The 23,173-nt window shown below is 37.2% G+C and overlaps 1 protein-coding gene across 1 annotated transcript; it reads right to left on the reverse strand.

Moving 5' to 3' along the window:
- Positions 1 to 542: 542 nt before the first annotated feature.
- Positions 543 to 23,013, reverse strand: LOC124170356 (zinc finger protein 37-like). Its single transcript, XM_046549079.1, has 8 exons — positions 22,921 to 23,013; positions 19,600 to 19,731; positions 13,858 to 14,025; positions 8,356 to 8,475; positions 5,310 to 5,426; positions 4,437 to 4,509; positions 1,959 to 2,929; positions 543 to 680 (listed from the first exon to the last, which is right to left on the reverse strand). Exons 1-8 carry the CDS (start codon positions 22,987 to 22,989, stop codon positions 543 to 545), a joined length of 1,788 nt encoding a protein of 595 aa, XP_046405035.1. The 5' UTR covers positions 22,990 to 23,013.
- Between the last annotated feature and the right edge of the window lie 160 nt (positions 23,014 to 23,173).

Here is a 23,173-nt window from a genome sequence, read left to right on the forward strand (position 1 = left end):
ATTTACGAGTTATTTTCAATCAATATCTATCGAAAGTAGAAGTATTCAAAATCAGAATAATTACAGAGAACAACAATGATAACTAATGATCCCATAGGAAACATTACCAAACTAAGTACCAGCTGTAAAAGTTTTCTAAAATCACCCATGTCAGTCGCGCCATCCACCACGAGCGCCCGAGCAAAAGAGAGGCTTGCATACTCCACGACGTGTCAGGGTGGAGGGGAGGGATTTTGCAAAGGAGTGGAGGGGTAAAAAGGGCGATGTTCAGTCAGCTGCGCATATGCCCCTGTTGACAAGCAGCTCCGCCAATCATTAGTCATCCTATCAGGGGTAGGAGGGGGGAACAGCGTGCAGGCCGGAATTTTCTCCTTAGTCTTTTGGGTTGGAGACATCACTCGAATCAGAGGGAAATTCATTGGAAAACATGGAGGGGAGAGAGATAGTGGGCTGAGGTGTTGAGGGGAGAGAGAGTAGAGATAGGACTATGGTAATACTTCTCACTCCAAACTCCATATTGGTGCCTCGGCACCCATTTCCCCTTAATAACCAAGGAGTAGGTATTCCTCCGCAGTAGTCCTATATACGTCTTGCTCTCCACGTATGGCTGGATTCGGGGCTGGTTTTCCGGGTGCTGGGTTTCCGGATGCAGGATTTCCGGAGGTAGCATTTTCCGGAGGCTGGATTTTTAAGAGACAAGAGTTTCCAATACTGCGAGTCTCCGTGCCTTTGAGTCGAAGGGCCTTTGCGCGAAAAGTCCTTAGCGGGAGAAGTTCTGTGGATAAGTTCGGATGAGGTGCGGAGAAATTTTTGGGGGGATACCATAAATTAAGGGGAGGGGTACACTGTAAAATGTAACATAAATTTAAACACTTTACCACCATTAAAAATAGCAGTGAAAGATAATTGAATAATTTATTGATCCTTGACAATATATTAGAGTAAATTTACTTGAACATTAAGAAATTAGGTCACAGACCTAATTGAATATTATTGCATTAAATGAACATTATGAGGCATTATTCAATTTTAAACATGCAGCTATCGTAGTAATGAGAATTATTTATCTTGATGACTAATTAACACCAATTAATTAGACTACTGAGACCTAACACTGTTTTAAATGAGAAAAAACATGAATAAATTGAGAGAATGTCTCCTCACAATCAATGCAACAATAAGGCTACTTTCCTATGTACACGCTAGTGTAAGACAACGTTTCGTTTGGTAGCATTAGACTTTTCAGATTCATTGCATGAATAAAATTACTCCGCATGAGTCTGCAAATGACGGACAAGGTCGCTCCTAGAAGGCAAAGACTTTTCACATTCACCGCAGGAATAAGGTTTCTCCTTTGTATGAATCATCATGTGAAGGACAAGGTTACCCTTTTGAGAGAGAGACTTTTCACACTCATTGCATGAATATGGTTTCTCCTTCGTATGAGTCCGAATGTGACGGATAAGGTCAGCCTTTTGAGAGAAAGACTTTTCACATTCACCGCCCGATTAAGGTTTCTCCTTCGTATGAGTCCGAATGTGATCGATAAGGTGAGTCTTTCGAGAGAAAGACTTCTCGCATTCACCGCAGGAATAAGGTTTCTCCTTCGTATGAGTCCGAATGTGAAGGACAAGGTGACTCTTTTGAGAGAAAGATTTTTCACATTTAACGCAGGAATAAGGTTTCTCATTCGTATGAGTGCGAATGTGTTTGACAAGGTTACTCTTTTGAGAGAAAGACTTTTCACATTCACTGCAGGAATAAGGTTTCTCCTTCGTATGAGTCCGAATGTGATAGATAAGGTGACTCTTTTGATAGAAAGACTTTTCACATTCACCGCAGGAATAAGGTTTATCCTTCGTATGAGTGCGAATGTGTTTGACAAGGTTACTCTTTTGAGAGAAAGACTTTTCACATTCACTGCAGGAATAAGGTTTCTCCTTCGTATGAGTGCGAACGTGATTGACAAGGTGACTCTTTCGAGAGAAAGACTTTTCACATTCACCGCAAGAATAAGGTTTCTCCTTCGTATGAGTCCGAATGTGTTGGACAAGGTTACTCTTTTTAGAGAAAGACTTCTCACATTCAATGCAGGAATAAGGTTTCTCCTTCGTATGAGTGCGTACGTGACGGACAAGGCAATGCTTATTAGAAAATGACTGCTCACATTCATTGCAGGAATAAGGTTTCTTTGCTGAGTGTGAACTATCTGTGCATGATGTCCCATCTACAGTGAAGCTTTTCCTCACTTCCCTCACTTTTTTCTTCTCCCTTGTTCCTCCAAAGTTTGCCTTAAATAGCCCATTTCCGTTTTGTCTCATCCCTTTTCTTTTACATATCAGCTTATTTAAACTCTTGGAGGAGGTGGGCCGATGAGAACAATTTGTTTCTCCTCCTGAACCAAGAGTTTTGAGGGCCAAATCATTCCCAATTGTCAAATTAGCATGAATATCCACATTGCTAGAACCAAAATGAATTTTGAGGTGCTTTATGAGATCATTCTCGGCATTGAATGCATCTCCACAGTCGAAGCAACGATTTGAATTGTCATTTGATATGGCACGCTTCCCAGGATTTTTTATCATGCTAGTACTCATCTCTTTGTTTTCTCGCATGACTGCCTCATTGGAAGTCTTTCTACTGTCAGTGACCCTGAAAAACTTTATGCTGTTTGGATTGTCACAACTACTCGTTTCCCCAGCAAGAGTCATTGTTGCTCTATTTCCTATGATTTTAGACACATGCTTAGATTTTGAATGAAGCTGTCCATCATCAGGAATTGAGCATGAAGTTATTTTATCAGAAAGATGGGCACCACATTTTTCAATGTCTTTGCCCATCACCTTCCTTTCTTTCTTTAAATTTGATGCTGTATTTTTTGGTTCAAGGAGAGCAAACGAAGCTGAAGCTCTTTCAGAAGCTGGGAGATCTAGAAAAGAAATTCACTTTTTAAAATAGGTTGAGTTAGACATGTAATCTATGATTCGTTGACCTAATTTATAAAAACCATTAGACAGATATCAAAGTTGCAACTTCAAACGATCTTCTGGTTCAATGCCATACACATAACCAATGTTGCAAATGATTTTTTATACCGTTTTCCAAACATTTCTTCACTAATTGAGTGGCACTGCAGCTCAGTAAATTAAGTAAGGTATTACATAATACCCTCAAATATCTACTCCAAAAAAAGCCCCAGTGCATAATTTCACGCAAAATGGCAGTAGAGCATCCTTATAGAAAATACACCAAGCAGTTATTTGTAAAATTACATCCAAATTATTCAAACCTCTCATATCCACCCTCAATGTGGGTGATGCCCTGTACATCACTGTACAACCATGAAAAGTTTGGATGAAACTACAGCCTTGAAATCTTAGCTAACAAAAATATGTAAGCAGGGGCTGGTCACTTACTGTCCTTAATCTCCAGAACCAGAACTTATGCACACAAGGCATTGAAATTGAGTTTTGCCTATTTTTAGGTAAATCAGTATTTTTCCAATTTCACTTCTTTCATGAATATGTAATTGACCTAATAAAGCACAGTTTACATGAGCACAACAAAGTAAATTGGAAGGGTTATGTATCAAAGCAAAATTTTCCCATTATTTCAAAACTGTACCAAACCTTTTGTCCTCATTTCAACAAGTTCCACATTAAATTTGTCTATCGATACCACACAATTGACATGGGAGTTGAAATCTCACACCTTTTATTCTTCACAAGTGATTTTTGGTAATTCTTTTCTATTGACCAATCTTAATGGCAAAATTGTAAGGTAAAGTAGGGGGTGTTCCCATAGGAATACACATGACTCCAAATATTGCTATATTTCACTGAAACACGATGAAATTTTACTAGAAATTGTCGACCTGATTAAATTATCCAGCAGAACTGTGAACATGTACTAAAGAAAGTATAGAAGGATGACAAATTCACATGCAACATCCTTCACAAGTGGAGTGTCCAAAAAGCTGATCTAAGAATTTAACCAAATTTTGTTATTGTAGTCCATTGTGAGTTGTCCACGAATCAGCCCCCATATGGGGTTACATGTATAACCAATATTTTAAACTACAAATCCAGTAAAACATTTGCAGGTCAAATGTATTAATAAATAAGAGCCACTCTACAAAGGGTGAGCATTAGTCTGGTGCTTCAAGCGCCCAGTTGTCACCCAGAGTGGTGACGGTGTCGAGCTGCTCATAAAAATAAAAATTTCATCAAATTTATGGAAATATTGATGAATAACAGGCTTCTGTAAAATAAAAAGTAAAATGAAAGTAAAAAAATTTCATCACAAAATTTGATTGAATTCTGGGATCACAAAACTTGATTAAATTCTGAGATCCAGTTTTGGAACATTTGCCTGGTCAGAATTTGTTACAAGTCTTTTCTGCGAAAAGTTATTTTAAAGCACTTAAGAGCACTCACCCACTGCCTTGGTCATGGAGTCCATGGCCATTGCCTGATTCTGAATCAGTTGTCCATTTTCCGTAGAAGTAGGCTGAAAGTAAGAATAAGAATATGAATGGACAGGGAATTGCAACTAACTTAGCTGGTGATTAAATACAAATAATTCTTTGACCATATAAACTCGCATACAAGCTTATATTTTCCATGTTAACAAGAAGTAAATCAATATTTATGATAAAATCCATATTCGCTATGGATTGACAGTAAATGTACAGGAATCTGATTTTCCATCTTTTCAAAATGAAAAAAAATCATAAACAGCACTGGATACATAAGCCAATTGAGTCTGTGGTCTACACCCATTGCATTCCATTGTACGCCTTCCTTATCGACTTCCATGCTAAAATTAGTATTTATTTATTGATACATGTTTGATAAATTAATTATTAATTTCTGTATCAAACATGTATCAATAAATATTATGACATTAATTAATAATTGTGATCACCATGTGAGAGTGTACCATATGCAAGAGTAGGTATCTTGACCCTGGCTTGTTTTCCTTCCTTCTGCTCTGTGCTGATCCAAAGTGAGCAAGGTGTTTCTACTCTCACTATAAGGCCAACTGTGCCATGAATTCAGAACACTCACTCACTTAGTGAGCAAATGTGAGCAGCTAGTGCAGTTTATTGCACCCGTTTTGCTGATTAAAATGAGTGATTCATTTCGAATAATTCATGAATTCACAACACACTCTTCTGAACTTGTTCCCTGTTAATGAAGTCAGGGAAAAGTTGTTTGTTTCTCCTAAGTGCGGTTGGGAATGTTCCACAAAGGGAGGGATTGCATCACAGCAAAACTGTGCTAGACAAGGAAAGAGTGTTGACTCACCAAGTCATCGATTGCCAATGGGTCTATGGCATCCCTTTCAATTCCATCGGGAGCTGTACCATGAAGCACTTCATTCTCTTCCTTTAGGGGGTCTATGTTCTCCTCTTTTACATGAAACTAGAAGAGAATGCTGTGTGTCACTCCACAAAATACAAATAATAATAATACAAATAATTTTTCCTGCTCGTGAGGAAGATCTTTCAGCTCAGAAGATCACAGAGGTAATTGATAAGTACTCCCAGCAACTGGCCGTCTACTCTAAATGGCTTAGGAGATACAAAAAATGTACAGAGGGGAAACGCCAAAATAATCTCTTCCAAAAAAACAAAAAGCAATTCTATAGAAATTTAATGAATGCAAAAAGTAAAACGCAAACCGAATATCCCCCATGGCACAATTAACAGAATATTGGTCTAATTTATGGGAAAATACAGTGACACACGACAACAATACCGAGAAACTCAGTGAAGAATGAAACAGACTCACTGGTGTAAAAGATATGCCATCAGTCAGAATAACAAAAAACGACCTTCAGGAGGCTATTAACAAAACACTAAACTGGAAATCACCTGGCCAAGACAAACTTCAGAACTTCTCAATTAAAAAAATTCACTGCTTTGCATGCCACTATAGCAAGAATATTTTGCCATATATTACAGAAACCAATAGATACTCCTGAGTTTTTGGTTAGAGGATGCACTTTTCTTCTTCCCAAAAACGATGCAAATACAGATCCTGCAAACTACCGACCAATAACCTGCCTACCAACCATGTACAAACTACTTACTTCAACACTCACCAATAAAATCCAAACTCACCTTGATGGGCAAAAAATAATGACAGAAGAGCAAAAAGGCTGCTACAAATATTCAAAAGGATGCAAAGACCAATTAATAATAGACTCCATACTAACGCAACAGGCCCTGAAGAAACAGCGAAACTTCAGCGTAACTTATATAGACTATAAAAAAGCTTTTGACTCGACACCTCACTCTTACCTACTGGAGATTCTTAAAATATAAAAATATTCCCCAAATGTATTAGCCTTCTTTGAACTGATTATGCAAAAATGGTCAACAACAATAAAATTGAACACAATAAATGGAACGCAGCAGTCTAGAACAATATACTTCCGCAAAGGGATATTCCAAGGAGACTCCCTCAGTGCTCTATGGTTTTGTATTTGTCTAACCCTCTGAGTAAAACACTGAACTATACAGACTATGGGTACAAGACAACTACAAGCCCGAAAAACAACTATACCCTAAACCATCTGTTATACATGGATGACTTGAAACTATATGTGAACTCGCCCATACAGTTACAAAAACTGCTAACCATAACTAACAATTTCACTAAAGGCGTAAGAATGGAATTTGGTATAGACTTATGCAAATCCATTCATCTAAAGAGGGGAAAACTAACAGCCACAGATGGTTATACCCTCGATGAAAATACTTTAATAGAAACCCTTAAGGAAACCGAAAATTACCGACACCTAGGCATTGCCCAACTAATGGGCATACCCCATAAACAGTTAAAAGCTAACATAAAGAAAGGACTTAGCAGAAGAATAGAAAATATCCTGAAAACGGAACTTAACCGGCGGAATAAGGTAAAAGCCATCAATACTTTTGCAATATCAATCCTTCTCTATACCTTTGGAATTATCAAATGGTCCTCGACCGATCTTAATGAAATAAACAGAATTGTGAGAACCCTTCTTACAAAACACCGTTTGCACCACCCAAAGAGCTCCACAGAAAGAGTAATACTTCCCATACATGAAGGAGGACCTGGTATTCTTGATTCTGTACAGCTTCACTATAAGCAAATTTCTGATCTAAGATAATACTTCTATGGCAAAGGAGTCAAATCAAGCTTTTTGATATAGTATGTAAAACAGACACTCACTACACACCACTACATCTAAGCAACCATGAACTAGACATCCCGATTCAAACTAAAGAACAACTAATCGATCAATGGAAAAGTAAAGAGCTTCATGGGCACCATTCTCATCAGTTGAACATGCCATACATAGATAAAGAGGCTTCGAATGTATGGTTGAAACAAGGGAATATATATGGGGAAACAATCGGATTTATGAGGACCATTCAAGATCGCATAATATTGACGAGGAACTACAGAGAGTTCATATTAAAAGAAAACGTAACCAGCAATCAGTGCAGAAGATGCAAGAACCAATCTGAGACAATAGAGCACATTATGGGAAGTTGCACGGCCCTAGCAGCAAATGAATATAATAGTAGACATGACAATGTAGCCAAAACCATGCACCAAGAACTGGCATGAAAATATAGAATCCTGGACACCAATGAACCATACTAAAAATACCATCCACCTGATGTTATGAAAAACGAAGAGTGCAAATTATACTGGAATGCAGAAATAAAAACTGACCGAGCAATTAAAAACAATAGACCAGACATAGTTACAATAGACAAAATAAAACGGCAAACCACCCTCATAGACGTGACAATTCCCTTAAACCATAATGTACAGAAAACACAATCCACCAAAATTAACAAATATGCAGAACTTGCAGCAGAGATCAAAGCCTTGTGGAAGATGCAGTCAGTAGATATATGCCCAATAGTGATAACAACAACAGGAATCACACCGTGCGAAGTTCTACACCAGCTAAAAAAGCTAAACTTGGAGAAAACTCTACCAAAAATGCAAATATCCGTCATCCTGGACACCTGTCATATTGTCCGATGGTTCCTTTCAATAGAATAATAACGGAAGTAATAACAAAACACAGTTGAACTTTACTTGGTCCGTTCACTGTGAACAATCCTTGAAGGATAGCAAGAGGGAAAAAGGAAAATAATAATAATGATAAAAGTAAAACCTCCTCTTTTATCGCAGAATACTCATCCTGATCAAATGCAACTATGCCTGAGATTTTCGTGACCAACTTCAATGAAATTTCTAACATGATAGCTCCTTTCTGTTCAACTGAGGAATGGATTTGTAACATAACTAAACTGCGCTAAACAAGGAAAGAGTGTTCACTTACCAAGTCATCCATTGCCAATGGGTCTATGGCATCACTTTCAATTCCATCTGGAGTTGTTCCATGCAGCATTTGATTATTCTCTTCTCTTTGAGATTCTTTATTCTCCAGTAGTACATGACACTGGAAAAGAATGCAGCACAACACTCAATAAAGTCCTAATATTAATAACATATTTTTGATAATATTTGATGTAGTAGAAGTATGTATGTCCTCAACAGACTCCTAAAATCAAAAAATTTATCCATCAGTACCAAACTTTAAATGCATGAAACCACAATAAGACCAATTCTTCTATATAGAGCTGAATCAAGGATCATCGACCAAAGAACAGAAAGTTTATTATGTACCTTTTAAAATGAAGTTTTTAGAGCAGATTTTTTGGGCCCATAAAATGAAATCTGGAAAATAAAACAAAAGGGAACTCAGGCAACATTTCAACTAGCCAAACATAGTTGCTGAAACTTAAGAACCGCAGATTGCGATGGGCAGGGCAATGCTAAGATAGATAGAGGCTTTAGCAAAAAAGACTGGGAAGAAAACCCTGATGGAAGACAACCTCCAGGAAGACCCAAAAAAAGATGGAAGGATGAGGTGATGATTGATATGGAGAACGGGAATCACTGAGGAGGAGGCAGAAGATAGAAGAAATTGGAGGCAGACAATTGGTGAGGCTAAATACCATTTTGGGTATCAATGGCTATGGGAGAAAGTAAGTAGTAGTACACCCAATAATTGTCACCAACCCTGGGGTTTAACCCTTTTGCGCCGAATGCCTCACCTGTGTGGCGAGGATTTTCTTCCATAAGCAACGAATGCCACACCAGTGCGTCCTGAATGTTCTTACCCTAACCATCGAATGCCGCGCCTGTGCGGCACAGGTCAAAAAAAGTGACCCTGGCGGACACAATAGACCCACGGACGCGGTCGCCCCTCACGATCCGCCTTAGCGCGAGCCCAGTCCCATCTTTGGCCGCTCAGGTCGACCCTCTCCTATCCTCTCCATGCGGTCAACTACTGTTATTTCCATTGTGTTTTCAAAAAATATTTGTTGCTTACTTTTGAAATTCAATGCTAGAAATATATTCATCTTTTTTTGCTGACCACATGGAAATTTCAAACAAAATTCTATTGTTAATATCAACGGAGTTATAGACCAACTAGTAAATATACTAAATCCGTCTATATCAACGTTAGAACTTCGTTTAAAATTTCTGCACGCTCAGTAAAAAAACACAAAATTCATTTTGAATGTAAAAAATCGATGCGAACAATAAGTATTTGCATATATTTTGCATTAACATTTTAGCCAGTTGACCGCGAACTCGTGCTAGGAAGGGGCTTTTAATCCTTCTAGGGTCTGGGACAGAGGCCGAGGAAAGGGATCGGCGCCCTCTGAGTTGGGTCCAAAAATGGTTAGGAAGGGAACCTCTGCCTTCAGTTGACGCGAAAACGCTTCGTACAAGGGAGTAAAGAAAACTTTCAACAGGCTTGTATTGAGGAAGAATTTCCCTGAACCAAGGTCCGGCGCGAAAGGGTTAATGTTCGAACCCCACCTTTTGTATCTAAAAAAAATGCAAGACACCCAAGTTTCAGAGCATCTATCGTCTTTTAAAATGACGCAATTAATTTCAATGCAACAAACAGCATATGAAAGAATTTATTTCTACATTGGATCATTTATGTCAAAAAAAATTCTCCCCATAATACTTACTGTACTTATTTTTTCTAAATATGTACCCACCATTTTTTGAGTGTAAAATCAAGTAGCCCAAATTAGCGCTCTACATATTCCTATATTTTTTCATTCCAATAACTAGGAATTTTGATGTAAGAAATCCAGATCTATTATGAACTGATTTTAAAATAAAACTTGCTTATATCACGAAAATTAACAGATTTATTTTGAACAATGCAACTAACATCTCTGTTAACTTTGAAAATTTATCGCTACTGTTGTTTGCTGTGGAATGTCAGCAATGTAAGTGTGAAGATCATACACATTAATTGGCAGCAGCATATTCAATACTGTTTGATTATTATTCTTTTTTTGCACTTTGGTTGTCGGTTTTGCTCTGCCTAGTGAGGAAGACCAAAACAAAACAACAGGAAAGAGAGTCTCTCAAAGCTGTGCAAAGTTGCTATATCGATGCATTGTACCCTGGTAGTATATGAATTGCCCACTTGCTGCATCAGCCGAGGCGGTGGCAACTATGCACCTATTTTCTCCTCCCTCTACCACGATGGAGCTACCAGTACATGCGTAGAAACATTTAGATAAATATTAAGCGACGTTGACTTTACCAGCAATATTCAACACAAGTGTTATCAATACTAGTATTAAAATCATTGTACAGCATACATCAGTACCAATCTATTTTCAATTTATCCATTAGTTTCGATGTTAGCAAAGATTTTCATTGTTTACAACAAATCTATCAATTTTTGTCGTATAAACAATTTTTTTCCTGCAAATTTTCAACAAAAGATATGGCTTTCCTCTACCAAAATACCACGTAACTGGATAGAAAACTGTGAGAATACCAGGTGCTCAAAGTTGGGCAACTTGATTTTACACACAAAAAAACATGCATTATTTTTAGGAAAAATTAAGTATAGGAAAAACCATGGGGTGGATTTTTTTAAGTAAATTATTTGAGATAGAAATAAATTCTCTTTCGTCATTTTTTTGCATTTAAATTGACTACCTCATTTAGACCATACAGCCCCTCAAACTCAGGTATCTTGCTTTTTTTTACAAACAGTATGTAGGTTCCTGTGTACGAATACATTTGCAAGTGCACCAACAGCACCATCACCACTTCTTGCTGCTAGAATTACATAGCTGATGAATAAAGACAAATATAAATTTTTAATGATTTTCTCAAAATAAAGGTTTTCTGGCTGACATAATCCATCATGATGGGAGCTAGCCAGTTCATATTGCATTTTGTTCCTGTGGTAGACTATGAGCTTATCAAACAATACCTCATGTCTTGAAAAATATGCAGGCATGTCAGATTCTAATTTTTGATGTGGTGGCACACATGTATAGTGAAGCAGTAAACTCCTTTGTTCCATTTCATGCGTGCATGCTTTCAGTTACCTTTAGAGTTCACCAGTAAGAGAGGATTTTCAGGAGCAGTTTCAACTGCTGGATCCTTCATTGGCATTCGGTTGCTACTAGAAAGGCTTTATTCCATTACAATCAAGTATATTTGCAACCCCCTCCAAAGATGCTTTTGTCACCCAATGGTGGATAGACACTCCTAGAAAAGGAGTTCTCTTTTGGTCTACGGTCGGCAATTTTACTTTCCATGTACCCTGCAATCTTAAATCTTTACATATCTGTGGAGTTCTCCGTCCTTACCTAAAAAAATTCCCCTTCCATCATCATTTTCAAATTTCCAATATGCCTAAATATCCATTTTATTATTATTTATCATGTCTTTACAAATAATCTAGAAAAAATGTGTCTAAAGGCCTGTTTACACGGTACATTAACATGTATGGGTTAATGTCTAAATGTATGAACGCGAGAATGAACGCCAAAATGCACCATGTAACCACCCAACTTGTGCAAATGCATGCACAGAAAATAGAACCTGTTCTAATTTGGTTCATGCATTCATACATGTTCCGTTCCAGTCCACAAAAATCATTCACGCAAACGTACATTAACTCGTATGTGTTAATGTATCGTGTAAACAGGCCTTAATTTTTCTCCATTACCCAATTTTTATTGTACTACAGCCATACTCTTATTTTTATTGTTTGAGCAGAAATGGATGATTGCATCTGTTTTTGAAAAACCAAGAGCATAAAGAAACTTCGTGCCTTCATTCAAATCTGCCAAGCGTTAAATGGTCTGCCAATAGGGCACCTAACCAATCCTCAGTAATGATACACCATTTGCCATGTAATTCACAATTTTTACATTTTATACGGTTCTTCAAGCCAAAAATAATGATATTAGGCCATGAATGAAAACATTTGCATTAAAATGATTATATAACTACACATAACCACTAAATAGAGTTTCATAGTGCTTAATTTATAAAGGGAGGAGCTTAATTTCTCTTCTCGACCTTGTTGGAGAATAACTCTCTTGATGCATATGATTGGCACATGTTTCAACAGGAGTGGTTGCCAGCTTCCCCTGTTCTACTATTATCTTATAGCGGTCCTCCTCTCTAAGATGGAGAATGAGGTATGGATGATAGGTAACAGTATTTTCAGTACTATTGGCAAAAGGACAACATGAAAGGGACATACCATTGTGTAAGCAACATTCCATTGTGCACAAGCTTCACTGATGTCGTCATGTTGTTACAAATTTTGAGCAGTTGATGGACAGAATTTCAACAAATCTAACATGAAATTGTCTTCTACTGTGAAGCTAAATACAACTTTAACATTTAATTAACCTAAAGCTATTTTTTCCTTCCTATAAGCAAATCAGGACATGCTCATGAAAACATTTGCGTCATCAAGTTTTAGTTCCTATTACAAATGAAATACACATGAATTTCAATGAGAAGAAACTCCCTTGGACTGCTGCAAATTAAACCATTGCTGGCAGACAGTGCAGATCACAATGCTGATTGCCAGGGCAGTTTATCAAAGCTCATGGTACTAGGTGTTAGGCCCCCGTTGTTTATCAAGGATGGAAACACGCGGGAGAAAAGACATTAATGAACCTGCAACCGGTTGAGAGCCTCACAAAACATACTTTTCTTCTTAAAACAAAATCAACGTCTCCCACAAAAAATTCTTTCCATCCAACATTTGTAACTGTAACAGACACTCCCACTGAACACTGCAGATATCATCCCAAAAGGTGCCATGGTAAGTGAAAGATGCATTTCAAACAGTATAATTTAAATTCTGTGCACCATAGGATGAATTTAATGTGACTATTTCACAGCCATCGACATCAATTAACCTTTATCATCCTTGCAGTCCCAAAGGGGACCACCTATGGTTTCCTTTATGACCCTCCTGTCCAGGGAAGGATCCAGGATTTTGCTCTGGGGGGGGCACAAGAATAGCTAGTACTAGAAAAAGGATGCAATGATAATGGGACCGTATTAAAAATCTTGCTTATTTTTAAGGGTCTGGGGAGGGGGCCCCCATTCCCCCCCCTAGATCCACCTATGCTCCAGTCCCTTTCGGGATCAATGAGACACACTTAATTTAAAATCAGCTTATAATGAGTTTCATCACTCGAGAGTTAACTGGAGAGCCACTTATATTTTAAACCAAGGCCATTTAACATTGGCCGTTTTGTGCAACTTAAATTGAATTATGAGTAAATGGATAAGCATTTTACCTTCTATCATACAACTTATGACGCAAATGTTAAAGAAGACTCCACATAGAAATGCATTTACGTATGCCAAGCAAACCTGTTTTCATCATACAAAGGATATATGTTGATATAACAAAAGCTAAAATAATAAATCTTCCAACACAGGTTTTACCATACATGAGAATAAAACTTACCAACATATTGGCTGTGGGCAGTTGGATGTCTTGCACAGGAATGAATATTTCATTTCGTTGGACTGAGCATGCTTTCTCTAAAGTGCTTACAATCGCATCAGGAACGCAGTCCTTAGTTTCAGTAGAAGACCTCAAATTGTCATGAACTGCCCCCTCTCCTCCAATACTCTGCAAAGAGATTAACACTGATACAGAAACTCACCTACTTCAAAAATCAACAATTAAGGAATGCTGATAATCTCGAGGAAACAGGATTTTTGTAATTTTATCAATGCAATTAAATAAAAATTGAAACCTGTCTGTAAATCAATCACCCATAAACTACATGGCTGTTAGAATCAACATTGGGCAAGGAGATTCTTGGTGAAACTCAGGTCATACTATTATGGCTTTATTATAGCACCACATGGGCCATGAGAAGGCCTTCAAATCGTGTCATTCACACCAAACTCATGTTACCCCTAGAATATCTAGGTCATGCAAAGTATCTTAACTACATTCTTTTAAAGTTGCAAGCTAGTACATAAAATAGAAATTTAGGGTGACGATTTTCACAGGTAAATTACATTTATGTGCACATTCATTCAAGTGTAATTTCATGGGTTCATTTATTTGGACAATAACTAGTAAGGTGAGGTGGTGTAAGTGCAACCTCACTCAAGAAGATCGTATTTCCGTTCTCGAGGCACGTGGCGGTCATACAACATATTCTATATATTTTAAGGGAACCAGAGCCGACTACTTTGAAATATTTACCCCTCAAATTCTTGTTCCACACTCTTACAAAATCTACCCTTCAGTTCATCTCGTAGTTGATGTTGGTTGTGAGGACAGGTAACACCACAGTTCCTTCAGCATCTGCGTATCAGAGGTGCTAGGTAAGAACTATATCTTGTTTTCTATTCTTCATGGATTAGTTTTCTTGGTTACTTTAAATTTTAGAACTCGGATCATTAAATTTAGTTTAGATGGGGGGGTCGCACATTTCCCACCATATCCAATCATTCTTTCCGTACAGGGCTACAGGATTGTAGTATGGCTTAAATTTTTAGTTTTTGTCTGGCAATTCTTGAGTTAAACTTTTTTTGTATACATATTACAAATCATTGTGGACTATAGAACTAGGTTGTTTAATGAGAGTTCTCACACCAACTTTTATTTTTATGGTTGTTTTGATAAAGAAGCTTTCTTTAGTTAGTTTTCATAAAATAGTTACATCGCATTTTGCTCTCACCATAACAATTGCATCTTTTTGATTGTCATAACCTAAGTTCGATTCAGGTGAAATTGTTTATGCAAAGTTAAACTTGAGACCTTTCCTGAAGCCCTACCAAAATCAAGCTTACATTTTTAGCAGACACATTGTGTGTATTTCCTTCACTGTGTTTAAGACCTGGTAGCATATATTCAATAATTTCGTGCATATTTTGGGGGTTGCTGTCATAATATGAGCAATAATTAATATTGCATGGTGAAATGGTGCACAATTATGTGAGAAAAACACAAAAGGGCTGCCAAATAGCAACGATGACCTTCAGAAGGCACTTGACGAATTTATAATTGGAAGAATGGGGAGTAAATGTGCTAGTATGAATAAATATGCATTTAAGTTGTCTAAAAAAGTGGATTTAGAAATGGTTGCTGATCATGCTCATAGAAATAGCATAAAATACCTTTCAAAGACGACAAAAATCCTGAAGATTGCTTTTTTGGTCTAATTTCATGGCACAAATTTTCAATTAAAAAACCTCAAAGGATAGAGTATGCAAGGAAAAAAAATTCTGACCTCTTGTGATAAATGCTCAATTTGATTTGTTGCAAAAGACAATCCATGAGCTGCACGATGATAATAAACCAGAATGTATGTATAGAATCTGGACAAAACTTCATTTTCTATGTACCCAGGGAAGACAAGAGTCGTTTTCAAGAGTGCATTTCTCTCGACTCATACAATTAGTTTATTAAGTCGTTTGAGCATCATTGTTAATGGTGGAAAGTGCAAATGAAATCAAAGCCCCTCCTTTGATAGTATTCGAAGGGAAATATGCTTGGGATAGTTGGTGCACTCCCAAAAATACAGGATTGTAGTGGAGATTGGATTCTGGCTATATTCAGAGGTAAAATGTCAGATGCTCACTATATTGGGAAAATTCTGGAGATCAATGAATCAGGTGATCCTGTGGTTTGCTTTCCAAGGACATGTTGCGGGACTGAAAAAAGTTTTACCTATCCACAGAATGAGGGTTCAAGCAAAATACCTAGAGAAGACATAAAAATATTACCTAAGCCTTCAGTTGGCTGTTGAGGATAAGTTAACCATTTGCCCATCTTTCTCGGGTTAAAACCCAAATTAAAATGAACAAATCAATATTCAATGCTGAATAGTTTGAGTTGTTCCTTTAAATCTAATTTACATAAAGATATCTTGTCACATAAAAACTTGGTGCTATTTTTATCGTTAATTATTCAGCTTCTAAACACATTTGCTACTTAATAAATTAATAAACTCATAAATTAATGTATGCAATTCGAATACTGTCACCATCATTAATAAAACCAATTTCACTTAAATTTCTTAGTGTAATATCTAATTAACCAGAAGATGAAAAAAGCCAATTCCAATACCTTGGAGAAGGTATTGGAAGTCATTGGGTATATTGTCAATAGAAATTATATTACACTGCAATTCTAAAGTTGTTTATATAAACTAAGACTTAAAAGATTATTACTTTCATTGGAAGCTTTGAAGGCTACTTGTTTTTTAACATAAGATCTTAACATAAATTAATTACCACAATTAGAGAAATTCCTACTATTGAAATCAATGGTGATATGAATATAATTGATTTATTGTTGTTCTGATTTATTAAAATTGTAGATATATTGTTCATAGTAAATGCAATATAAGTTATTCGTAGATAAAAATATAATGTAATTTTGGTAGCTATGATCATTACAATAATCAATAAAGTTCCTTTAAATACAGTGCAACCTCGATATAACGACACCCCACGGTGCATTAATAAACACTCGCTATAGCGAATTGTCACTTTACCGGAGGTGGAGCAAATAATAGCCAATATACCTGTTGCGAACAGATATACAGGAACAGGAGAGGTGCGGCGACAGATAATCATCTATCCGATAAACGTAAGCATAAATCCAGACGAAAGGCGATGTTTTTTTGCATCACTTATTTTCCTTACTCAAACAACGACTTACTATTCAAACAATTTATAAGCGCCGCACTGAATAAAAATCATGGAAAGCATTGTTTCGTCAATCATTATGCCAATGCGCAACCGAGGAAGCCATTTTTCTATGCACTTAATTAGTTCATTTACGTGATCATTCTATTATTTTGGTATTTTCCACTGAAAATTCAAAAATTAACTGATAAAACAGTACATATCGCGGTTATTTAATGCCTCAAATGTTTCCATTGGTGTATGTTTATTGTTTCTGTACGTTAAGCGGCAGTGAAGTGAAATAACGCATTAAATTTGTTTCTACACGCGAAAACGGTGGAAGGTTGTATAACGTTCCTGCCTTGGAAGACTTTTTCTATCAGATAATGTAATATCTACATCATCTACGGTAAAAAGTTTGCTAAGCTTAAAAAGTGATGTGACTTAAATTGCCGTTGTTGAAAAAAGTTTCTTTTTGAGTGTTACGCTCGCGACGTATTTGAAATAATACACAGAGTTTACCACGGCACTGCAAACGAGAATTAGTTGTTCTGTGAGTTCTTCCAGCGGCCACCAGGGGATGCTCGGCTACCCACGTTACAAAAGAGAGCGCCAGTACGACTCCGACCACTGACGCGAATAGTTCACCCTTGTTAATCCGCAACGGAGAATAAATACGTCCATCCTGACAATTCACGCTGAGTATCATTGCTTCGTACATCCTACATCATCGCTAAGGCGCACTACCTACCTTTGGAGGCATCATTGCGAGAAATACCTCATACTGCAAGGGTTTTGTCGGAAAGTTGTATGTAAAAAAAGTTCCGTTTCGTCTATGTTATATGACGCGGGGAGAACTTCTAAAGATTCTTATGATCGGAGTCCTTTCTTCTACGACTTCGGGTTTACACCGCAGGCATCACCAGCAATTATGAGGGGAGATAACGCTTTGGTGCTTCGCATTAGTATAATCAACCTTCCGAACTCTTAAAATTCTCGATTCGCAATCTATTCCTGAAATACTCCGCTTTAGGCTTAGGCGTAGCCCCTTTCTCGGAAGTTCCCGCAGATTTGAGTGGGCAAAACCACCCGAAAAAAGCTCCTTCTAAGTCTTCATGGTCTGCATTCCTTGGGCGCTTTTGCTTTTTTTATTGCGAAGAGCAAATAGGAAGATAAATTAATTTCGACACTCTCATATTACTCCTTTATTATTATTTTCTCGCTTAGACGTGTTTGGTGTTTTTTGGCCGTGGTGACTGCCATCAAATGCTTTCTATTCACGCAACTCACGGACGTGCGGATATGCTGCCGACTGCTTTCTGCCGGTCGAGGAACAAAAGAAGATGAAGCATTCGCGAATGCTAGTGCCACAATATTTTCACCAAAATTAACTACTTATTTTTCGAACGACAGTTTACCACATAAATTTGAGACTGAGCACTCCATTAACTTCATTTCTAACAGATCGCTAGCAATTACAGAGGTTAAGGAGTCTTGATGAAAGTCTTCCAGTGGTGAAACCCTCGCTATGGCGAGAGCCAGCACCAAAAGGGTCTCGTAAAAACAAATTTTTTTACACGCTTATTATAGGGTCAATTGACGGTGCATCGGCTATCTCTCGTTATAGCGGGAGTGTCGCTATAGCCCGTACTCGCTTTAACGAGGTTCCACTGTAATAGACAAAACTCCAATTCCTTGGATAAGGCATTGGAAGTGGTAAGTGAATTTTTCAAGAACGGATAAACATAAGTTGGTACCATAAAAAGCAATGTAAAGCTGAATATCTGGACCAATCGCACTTAGCCCATGCGTCATGTAATGTGGAAATATATTGCACATCAGCCATGGGACTCACTTGTCCCACACACGGGGAAGGGCAATCCCTTGAGAAGGCTTTAAGAAATAATTTATAAAATTACCGCTTTACAGAGAGAGGAATGTAAATCCTAAACTCTTGTTCGGTTATTAATACATGTGTCGCGGGACAAAAGGAACGAAGTTCCTTCAACCTTCACCCAAAGGACCAGAGAAACACAGTTTTTGAACGTTCCAAAAAATACATATATTCTCAAAAAAAAACAATATCAAAAGGGCAATGAATAACAATAACTTTCAATAGTCAGTATAATAATAGTGGGGCAACTTCACCCATCAGTCAGTCAGTAGATCCTCCTCTGTCGTTGCCAACACGTGCGCACACTTGGGGGGCGGGGGAGTGGTCGGGGCAACTGCTGGCACCACACACTTTCACCTTGGGTTCGGTTCGCTGACTGCCCACACTCAACACACACCGAGAACTCACGACGGCTTGTCGTAACACACACACACACACACACACACAAACACACAAAAAATGAGCATCAAAATACAAATACGCCCTCCAGTGGCAGTTGCATGAACTAAATACCTCTGTTTACGGAACAACATGTATTTTACAATGGATCTGAGGATTTTAACAAGCCTAGAAAATGTTCCTAAGTTAGTTTAAAGTTGATATATAGTTCATATGCAATTCAAGTTCAACAGACAATAAAAAGTTCATAAATAGTATTACCTGATCAGAAGAGTCTTGATGCAGCTGTTTGCTTGAGGTACCATCAGAGCAATCATTAAACACATATCCTTCTTCATCATCGCTAATCTCATCATTTTTAACAGAAGAGCACTTGTAAGTTACTGGATCACTCTATTGGAAAGAGGAACACACTTTGATACACATTTTATTCTATTGGTGCACCAGCAAAAGTGATCATAAATGAAGCTTGAATTACAGGGTGTCTGTAGTAAACAAGTAATCCCTGATGAAGTATTCTGGCCTATTTGTAAAAAACAGAATAACTTAACTGACGAACAAGATTCAGCCAGTTAGCTTATTCTTCCTTCTAATATACTCTAATAAAAGCCTTGAGAAAAGGGAGGAACAACTTCATTGGGCACATCATGAGAATGAATAGCTTTTAAAAGTGGGGACTTCCCTATCATTGTAGTTAACTTCCAAAAAAGAACAAAGCAAAGAGCACTGAGCTTTTAAGAAGAATGCCATTATCTTGCACAAAAATAACTGAAACCTTTACATACTTATTTGCTCAAAAGCTATGCAACAGTGCTTTCAAGCGTATGAAATTGTTTCAGGTGTAAATGCAATTATTACCTATGATAAAATATAAACAACAAATGATAACTTCAACACTTAAACATATATCTCCACTCCTGACCATGGTTTCAACACTATGTCATTTTCATGCCTCATAACCTTAAAGGCAGACCAGCTACTGGAGGCCTAGTTCTCAGTGATGGATGAAGCAAGAAGAAATAGTGAATAGAATAGCTTCGGCACAAAGAGCACTCTAGTGAAAAGAGGAATCTCCACACAGCTGAGAATACTTATACAAAAATATGGAAAATATTCACCGGACACTACATTTTGAGCATATTTAAAAATGATAGCAAGATTTTAAATCGACGGCCGCATGAAAGCCATAAGTGAAAGCATTGGAAATGTGTTGCTCATGAATAATGTAGAAGGTAAAAGGGATGGAATGAGGAAATACCAAGGAAGAAAAGAGAATAGTAGGAGAAGTCTTCAAAAAAACAAAACTTGATCAGCCACAGCATGAGATATGATAGACTTATAAAGACATTAGTCAAAAAGAGAAATGGAGAGATAGATGGGAAGAAGAGAAAAGATTGCTTCTAGATGTACATATATCATTAGTTAGATTAATAAGGATTTAAAACGGAAAAAGAAAGTAAATATCTAAAGATAAGAAAAACCAATTTTAGGAAGATGCCGATACAGTTTATATGTAACTCAAGGTCAACGGACAATAAATAGTTCATAAATAGCATTACCTGTCCAGAAATTTCTTGATGTATCAGTTTGCTTGAGGCACCATCAGTGCAATCACAGAGTCTATTTCCTTCTTTTTCATCGCTAATATCATCTTCTTTAAGAGATGGGCACTTGTATGTTACCAGATTACTCTATTGGAAAGAGGAACCTACATTGATACCTATTATAATCAATTGGTACAAGAAGCAAAAGTGATCATGAAGAATGCTTTAATCACAGGATGTCAGTCGAAAAAAAATTATTACCAATGAACGATTCCTGCCTCTAAGTAGAAATAGATTTACTTAATCAACCAACAACATTCTTATTGTTTCAATATAATCTAACAAAATTCTTGGTAAGAAGAAGGAACCTATTTATTGGGAAAATCTTGAGAATAAATAGCTCTTAAAATTGTGCAGTTTCCCTTGCATTATACTTAATCTTTCTAAAAGTATGAATTATTGAAACTATCCTTTAGAATGTAGTTTCTTTTTTTAAATATTGGTTCCATATAATGCTATTTATTCATGATTTGGTAATATAGTTGTCATTAAGTAAGTTCCGTCTAAATATTATCAACGGAAGGTTATGCCATTGGCACCGTAGCAGACGAAAATATCATACCATGGAACATGAACGTAGGATTCAAATGCAAATGTCATATTAGAGGAACAAGTTGGGAAATTGTAATAAAAGTATGGAGCTGGGTGTAATTAAAAGAAGTGTAATGACGAGGAAGTAAATAAATTGTGATTGGGTGAAATACATATGTATAAGTTGTGCATACCAAGTGAGAGAAAATGATAATATTGCGGAAAACCTCATACTTATTAACAAATATCTTCTTTTATCGTCAAGGGAATCAATGGCTGATGATGAACTGAAATATAGTTGCCTGTTACAAATGAAAGAAACTCATACAGTTGTGGCAAACTTCATACTTAAATAAAAAGATCTTATTTCTATGCCGAGAGAAACGCCAAATTGATGATTGAGTGAAATAACAGTCGCCTATTCAGAGTGATATAAAGTGATAACATTGTTGCAAAACTCATATTTAATCAAAAATATCATTTTCATGTCAAAGGAGCAAATAAATGATGATAGAGAGAAATAAAGCCTATTACAAGCGAGTGAAATTTCACTTAAGTGGTAACATAAATGAGAGAAAGTCATTATATGTTAGCAAACCTCATGTTTATTAACCATTATCTTATATTTCTGTCATGGTAATTAATATAGATGATGACACAGTGAATTATAGAGGTGTATTCGAAGGGGCAGAAATAGATAACATTGCAGAAAACCTCATTATTTACTAGGTGATGAGGTAAAAACAAAATAAAACGTACTATGTGCACCGGGGAGTTCATGAAACCCACTAGTCGGTGGCCGTATCGACACATAGTAGCTGTCGGTACGGCTACCGACGATCTTCCGTCCTCTCCTCGGTGCCGCACCAATCGGGTTGGTATAGAATCGCACGACTTCTTACCGGGAGTCGGTGTGACATCGCACCCGACGAATCGGTGCCGCACCGATCGGTTTGGAGTTATAGAATACGGCCCCTGATTCCTGTGAATATCAATCTCCCATAAGGAACGAGCTATGTTGTTCCACCGGGTTAGCAGCTGCATCATGATGTCATGGTCATTCTTTATCGTGTTCCAAACTCAACAGTACTCATCTTTACTCTCAATTCCTAATCACTCTTCCACTCTGTCATAACCAGATTTAAATACTCTGTTATATAATCAAAACATTAATAACTGCTCAGTGATGTGATGACAGTGCTCTCACTTGCTCAGCAAACAAATTTGAGCTGTCAGTTTTGCATAAAAAAAGCAAAAAAAAAGGTTCAATACAATAAATAATTCATTTATAATGATTCATTCAGGAAATGTATTCAGTAGCTGGTCATAATTGATCAGGAGTAGGAGAAAGCTTTACGTTTGTTCTAAGAGTTGTTGGGAATATTCCACTAAGGAATGACATTGTGCCGTAGAAAATTAGAGCTATAAAAGGCAAAAGTAAACTCACCAATTCATCAGTGGCCAATGGGTCTGACACATCAGTTGAAATTCCTGCTGGATCTGATGTGTGCTGCATAGGATAAATCCCTTCACTGAGGTTGCCTTCATCCTCGTCTTTCACTTGAAACTGGAAGATAGTAATGGGCTTCACTCAATTAAAGAAAAATCAATAATAAGCCCATTCGAAGATAAAAAATCCTCATTTCCTTGAGACCACTCCAGCTGGCCAATGTACTCATGATATTTTTGCGACTTCCGGA

The sequence above is a fragment of the Ischnura elegans genome, chromosome 13 (genome assembly GCF_921293095.1).
Source record: "Ischnura elegans chromosome 13, ioIscEleg1.1, whole genome shotgun sequence".
NCBI classification, from domain to species: Eukaryota; Metazoa; Arthropoda; class Insecta; order Odonata; family Coenagrionidae; genus Ischnura; species Ischnura elegans.